Source organism: Pollachius pollachius (assembly GCF_949987615.1).
Source record: "Pollachius pollachius genome assembly, chromosome: 1".
Lineage (NCBI taxonomy): Eukaryota > Metazoa > Chordata > Actinopteri > Gadiformes > Gadidae > Pollachius > Pollachius pollachius.
Window position 1 is genome coordinate 52,299,069 of NC_136934.1, and position 7,500 is coordinate 52,306,568.

The following is a 7,500-nucleotide window of genomic DNA, read 5'->3' on the forward strand; positions in this document are numbered from 1 at the left end:
TCCCCCAAACGCCACGCCAAGCCCCGGGTCACGTGACCACCTGGTCAATGACATCACACGGTAGGACATGCATGGGGGCCCTCGCCCGCCCGCTCAAACTGCAGCTCCGTGAGTAGGTCACAACAGATCCCTCATCAACCACGGAACGGAAGGTCAGGGTTCTTGACTCAACGCATAGTATGAAATTGTTTCATTTACATTCCCACTCAGGACATTTAGCAGACGCTTTGAGCTAAAGCGAGTAACAATAAGTACATTTGTCAGAAGGAAGAGAAACAATGATATACCTCTGTCGGTACAGTAAGGATGTTTATATGCACTAACAATCACTAGGTTAACCCATTCCCCGTATACAACACAGATAGCTAGGATAAGATGCTACACGATGCTATGTACTGTTTTTAAGATCCAGGAAGTACAACATACAATAAGTTTGTAAGACGAGTGTGAGGGGGGAAGCATATAAAACAATGTAATTTGAATATGGTCAGTGTGGTTCTGCACAACACATTATAATTAAACCACTGGTTTAGGCGACCGATAACAAAGCAGTCACAAGTGATCCTGTGTTCCGGTGAAGAACATCAAAGAACGTTCTCCAACCGCCCGATCCACTGACACCATGTGACTTCGTGGCCCCGGCTGAACCGAACACAACCGGTTAAAACCAGCCGGTTCAAACAAACCAGTTCAAACCAGCCCACTGGGTTGATGCTAGCCCCTGCTCTCCCTGAGTCCGACTCCCCCGGCCCTCAGACCGAAGCTGACTCCTGGATGACTCATGTTCAGCCTCCCAGAGGAGAACTCACTATCCAGGATCCTCAGCCTCCTCAGAGGAGAGACTCACTCTCAGCCTCCTCAGAGGAGAGACTCACTCTCAGCCTCCTCAGAGGAGAGACTCACTCTCAGCCTCCTCAGGCGTCCAGGCAGACCGTTCTGCCTGCTCCTCTATAGCGTCACCACGGTAACCACTCAGCTCTCTGGGCAGTGCAGTCCGTGACCCGAGCTCGCGTCGGACATGAGCTCCATTCTCATTGGAGATGCAGTGGGCCCGGCCGCGGCCGACAGGAAGTACATTCTGACATCCTGTCCCTAAACCAACAGCTTGTTTCAACACAGACTTCCTGGTGAATACCGTGGTTGGCTTCTGGACCTAGGGAGAGCAGGTGTTGAGTTCTTCAGTTCATGGTGGACAGCTTCTACTCAGCTCTCCTCTAATGTAATCTACTGCGTTCTGTTTGCTGGTCCCTGTTCCACTGTACATCGCTCTAATGTAATCTACTGCGTTCTGTTTGCTGGTCCCTGTTCTACTGTACATCGCTCTAATGTAATCTACTTTGTTCTGTTTGCTGGTCCCTGTTCTACTGTACCTTGCTCTGATGTAATCTACCGTGTTCTGTATGCTGCACCTTGTTCTACTGTACCCTGATGTAATTTAATGTATTCTATTTACTTTACCCTATTCAACTGTACACTGCTGTCATCTACTGTGTTCTGTTTACTCTACTGTAAACTGCTCTGCTGTAAATTACCGTGTTCTGTTTATTTTACCCTGTTCTACTGTACCCTGCTGCAATCTAATGTATTCTGTTTCCTCCCCCCTATGCTACTGTGAACTGCTATACTGTAACCTATTGGGTTCTGTTTAACTTTAGCCATTAGTAATGTCTAATAACCATTTCTAATTAGCAGGGTTATGAATATATAACCACTACTGAAGGCTGAGAAAATTAAGTAGATCCTAATCCCTGGACTACGAGGTCCCAACCCCAGAGCTAAACCACGATGTCCGGTAACATGCGTGTGTTTATTAGCTACATCCGACCCAGAGTGCATTCAGTTACCGGTCATTGAGAAGCGGCTAGGGGAGACAGAGAGACTGGTACTGGGGTCAACCCCACAACCTCTCAGCTGGGGGTCAAAAGTGAGTTCACTAACAAAGCAATACTCAGCTCCTAACTCAACACAATACTCAACTCAACACAATACTGAGCTCCTTAACTCAAAAAAATACTAATATCCTTATCTCAACACAATACTCAGCTCCTAACTCAACACAATACTCAACTCAACACAATACTGAGCTCCTTAACTCAAAAAAATACTAATATCCTTATCTCAACACAATACTCAGCTCCTAACTCAACACAATACTCAACTCAACACAATACTCAGCTCTTTAACTCAACACAATACTCATCTCCTTAACTCAACACAATACTTAACTCAACACAATTCTCAGCTCCCTAACTCAACACAATACTCAACTCAACACAATACTCAGCTCCTAACTCAACATAATACTTAACGCAACACAATACTCAGCTCCTAACTCTACACAATACTCAGCTTCTTAACTCAACACAATACTCAGCTCCTTAACTCAACACAATACTCAGCTCCTTAACTCAACACAATACTCAGCAGCTAACGCAACACAATACTCAACTCCCTAGCTCAACACAATTCTTAACTCAACACAATGCTCAGCTTCTTAACTCAACACAATACTCAGCTCCCAGCTCAACACAATACTCAGCTCCTAACTCAACACAATTCTTAACTCAACACAATGCTCAGCTCCTAAACCCAACACAATCCTCAGCTCCTTAACTCAACACAATACTCAGCTCCCTAACTCAACACAATCCTCAGCTCCTAACTCAACACAATTCTTAACTCAACACAATTTTCAGCTCCTAAACTCAACACAATACTCAGCTCCCTAACTCAACACAATACTCAGCTCCCTAACTCAACACAATACTCAGCTCCTAACTCAACACAATACTCAGCTCCTTAACTCAACACAATACTCAGCTCCTTAACTCAACACAATACTCAGCACCTAACGCAACACAATACTCAACTCCCTAGCTCAACACAATTCTTAACTCAACACAATGCTCAGCTTCTTAACTCAACACAATACTCAGCTCCCAGCTCAACACAATACTCAGCTCCTAACTCAACACAATTCTTAACTCAACACAATGCTCAGCTCCTAAACCCAACACAATCCTCAGCTCCTTAACTCAACACAATACTCAGCTCCCTAACTCAACACAATCCTCAGCTCCTAACTCAACACAATTCTTAACTCAACACAATTTTCAGCTCCTAAACTCAACACAATACTCAGCTCCCTAACTCAACACAATACTCAGCTCCCTAACTCAACACAATACTCAGCTCCTAACTCAACACAATACTCAGCTCCTTAACTCAACACAATACTCAGCTCCTTAACTCAACACAATACTCAGCACCTAACGCAACACAATACTCAACTCCCTAGCTCAACACAATTCTTAACTCAACACAATGCTCAGCCTTTTAACTCAACACAATACTCGGCTCCCAGCTCAACACAATACTCAGCTCCTAACTCAACACAATTCTTAACTCAACACAATGCTCAGCTCCCAGCTCAACACAATACTCAGCTCCCTAACTCAACACAATACTCAGCTCCTAACTCAACACAATACTCAGCTCCCTAACTCAACACAATACTCAGCTCCCTAACTCAACACAATACTCATCTCCTTAACTCAACACAATACTCAGCACCTAACGCAACACAATACTTAACTCCCTAACTCAACACAATTCTTAACTCAACACAATGCTCAGCTTCTTAACTCAACACAATACTCAGCTCCCAGCTCAACACAATACTCAGCTCCTAACTCAACACAATTCTTAACTCAACACAATGCTCAGCTCCTAAACCCAACACAATCCTCAGCTCCTTAACTCAACACAATACTCAGCTCCCTAACTCAACACAATACTCAGCTCCTAACTCAACACAATTCTTAACTCAACACAATTTTCAGCTCCTAAACTCAACACAATACTCAGCTCCCTAACTCAACACAATACTCATCTCCTTAACTCAACACAATACTCAGCTCCCTAACTCAACACAATACTCAGCTCCCTAACTCAACACAATACTCATCTCCTTAACTCAACACAATACTCAGCTCCCTAACTCAACACAATACTCAGCTCCCTAACTAAACACAATACTCAGCTCCCTAACTCAACACAATACTCAGCTCCTAACTCAACACAATACTCAGCTCCCTAACTCAACACAATACTCAGCTCCCTAACTCAACACAATACTCATCTCCTTAACTCAACACAATACTCAGCTCCCTAACTCAACACAATACTCAGCCCCCTAACTCAACACAATACTCAGCTCCCTAACTCAACACAATACTCAGCTCCTAACTCAACACAATACTCAGCTCCTAACTCAACACAATACTCATCTCCTTAACTCAACACAATACTCAGCTCCCTAACTCAACACAATACTCAGCACCTAACGCAACACAATACTCAACTCCCTAACTCAACACAATACTCAGCTCCTCTTCGAAGCTCTGGGGCTTCTCAGGCGCGGGCCTGAGAAGCGTGCACGTGTGCCTGAGTCACATTCCTGGGAGGTGTTGTCCAGCTCACCTCAGGAAGTGGCTGAGTGCTCATCTACTCAGCACTTCCTGTGGGATCGACAGCGTTGTGTGGCGGCCCAGCTGAAGGCGGGGAGGGGGGGTGAGGGGGGCTCGTTAGAGGAGATGTTGGGTTGGGGGCTCGTTAATCAAAACCTTAATACAGCTGTACACAAACTCATCGGTTGAGAACTTCTCCGAGATGAGTAGACGCTTGTTTTCGCATAATTTACTGAAAATAATAAATTCAAGCCTATCTACAATGACATGCCTTGATCAAGGATACTGATTCATAATCTGATGAAAAGTAAGTGCAGGTTTTAAGGCTGCACGTCAGATCGTTATGTCTGATGTGACCTTGACCCTAACCCTGACCCTGACCCTAACCCTGACCCTCACCCTGACCCTGACCCTGACCCTAACCCTGACCCTGACCCTGACCCTGACCCTAACCCAACAGGGTCAGGGTTAGCTACAGGGTGGTGTTCTGCTACAGGGTGGTGTTCTGCCACAGGGTGGTGTTCTGCCACAGGGTGGTGTTCTCCTCACCTGGAGGCCTTCAGCCAGACTCCGCCTCCGCCCGGATACCAGGAGGAAGGGGGCGGTCCTCACTGCTCCATCACCACCTCCACCCTCTGGACCTGGGGGCACACACACACACACACACATAAATACACACACACATAGACACACACACACACACACACACACACACACACACACACACACACACAAAACAAATACATATACACAAACACACACCCACACACACACACGCACACACGCACAGCGGTCAGTTATGGATCATGTACGCCTTACAGGTCACATGACTGAAAGTTACATAAGTGGGTGTACTGGTCAGCTCCCAGCGTCCACCCGTAAAAGGCTGTGGTTGTACTGGTCAGCTCCCAGTGTCCACCAGTAGAAGGCTGTGGTTGTACTGGTCAGCTCCCAGCGTCCACCCGTAGAAGACTGTGGTTGTACTGGGCAGCTCCCAGCGTCCACCAGTAGAAGGCTGTGGTTGTACTGGGCAGGGTGTCCCCCTCTCTACTGGTCACCAGTAGCCCTCCCAGTAGCAGATCTTCATTTGAAGCAGGATAAGAAGCCCCTTCCAGGGGGGGGCTGTGATATCATCAAAGTCCGCGCGGCGCACCCACCTGTACGGTCGAAGAGGGGGGGCTCCGAGGGGTCGGCTGCCCCGCTGAACGGCGTCTCCCCGGACGGGTCCGTGGCGCCGGGCTCCCCGGGCCGCCTCGGGTCCAGGACCGGGTCACATCCACTAGACCTCAACGATCTACAGAGTCCCACGCTGAGGTGCACCACCGCCACCGTGAACAGCACCGTCAGCACGGCCCCCCGGGGCGCCGTCGTCCCGGGCCGTCGGCCGGTGGTCGGCATGGCTCTCGCTTCTCTAATCGGTACCGGACGCGGAGGACTACCGGCGTCAGTGACCGGGACACCGGCAACAGGTTGAATGAGAACGGACGTCCTGTCTCTCAACGGTTGGAAAACACGGAGACATGGCGAGGACTCAAACACAGACGCACACACACGCAAAAAACACACACGCACATACACACACGCGAGGACGCACGCACGCAGATCCCGCTCTCCGGTTCCGGTAAAGTTGCCTTCCCGTCCCGTACGCGGTGTCTCTGTTCCCTGTCCTGAGGCGGACTCGATCGGACTGAACTCCGCACGCTCAGCTCAACAATCCCGGTCAGAACCGGGACGACACAGCGGTAGAGGCCGCTGACGGTGGGCGGTCGTGAGGCTCAGACCCGTTCGGAAGGCACCGTGATCCACCGAGGGCTGGGAGCGGGTCTGGACGGCCGGTACCGGACGCTGGGCGGCGGAGGGTCTGCTGGTATTTCATGTCGCTGCAGAGCCTTGGAGGCGGGGCCTGAGTTAACCCCTCCCCTCCCTGTCCGGTTGCGTTGTGGTTGTGTTGTTACTACTGTTAGACTCACAAACTGTGTGTTACTTTACACACACACACACTGACACACTGATCTGAGATGCAGCGTTATAACTTACATCCATACTTTTCATCAAATTATGAATGCATATCATTCTTTAGGGCGTGGCATCGAACATAGGGTTGAATTTATTTTTTTCCTGAATATTATTCAGAAAATATCTTATTATTTACATTTAAATGATTGAATGCTATTACTATTTACTATGACATTTTTTATTCATAAAGATAACTTAAAATATACATATTACCTAAAATATTAGTTAATTGTATTCATTAACTGCATTAACTGTAGTTCTATTCGTTAGCAGTATTGGTTAACTTTACTGGTGCACATTGAGGGTCACATTAAGGTGCCAATAAGGTGACCCTACATTAAGGGGGACATTAAGGTGCCAGTAAGGTGACCCTACATTAAGGGGGACATTAAGGGGGACATTAAGGTGACCCTACGTTAAGGGGAACATTAAGGTGACAGTAAGGTGACCCTACGTTAAGGGGAACATTAAGGTGACAGTAAGGTGACCCTACGTTAAGGGGAACATTAAGGTTACAGTAAGGTGACCCTACATTAAGGTGACAGTAAGGTGACCCTACGTTAAGGGGAACATTAAGGTGACAGTAAGGTGACCCTATGTTAAGGGGAACATTAAGGTGACAGTAAGGTGACCCTACATTAAGGTGACCCTACATTAAGGTGACATTAAGGTGACCCTACATTAAGGTTACAGTAAGGTGACCCTATGTTAAGGGGAACATTAAGGTGACAGTAAAGTGACCCTACATTAAGGTTACAGTAAGGTGACCCTATGTTAAGGGGAACATTATGGTGACAGTAAGGTGACCCTACGTTAAGGTGACAGTAAGGTGAGCCTATGTTAAGGGGAACATTAAGGTGACAGTAAAGTGACCCTACATTAAGGTGACAGTAAGGTGACCCTACATTAAGGTTACAGTAAGGTGACCCTATGTTAAGGGGAACTTTTAGGTGACAGTAAAGTGACCCTACATTAAGGTGGTCAGCTTACTGTAGGGTCACCTTACTGTGACCTT

The 7,500-nt window shown here is 47.2% G+C and overlaps 1 protein-coding gene across 3 annotated transcripts in view; it reads right to left on the minus strand.

The window, feature by feature from the left end:
* Positions 1-6,338, minus strand: part of adam15 (ADAM metallopeptidase domain 15) — a 33,250-nt gene extending 26,912 nt beyond the window's left edge. For all 3 annotated transcript variants that reach the window (XM_079745280.1, XM_079745282.1, XM_079745281.1), the window contains exons 1-2: positions 5,627-6,338; positions 5,019-5,110 (exon numbers count right to left, since the gene is read on the minus strand). In XM_079745280.1, coding sequence (XP_079601406.1) covers positions 5,019-5,110; positions 5,627-5,867 — 333 coding nt within the window. In that variant the 5' untranslated portion in view covers positions 5,868-6,338. The remainder of the gene's footprint in view (positions 1-5,018; positions 5,111-5,626) is intronic.
* Positions 6,339-7,500: the final 1,162 nt, after the last annotated feature.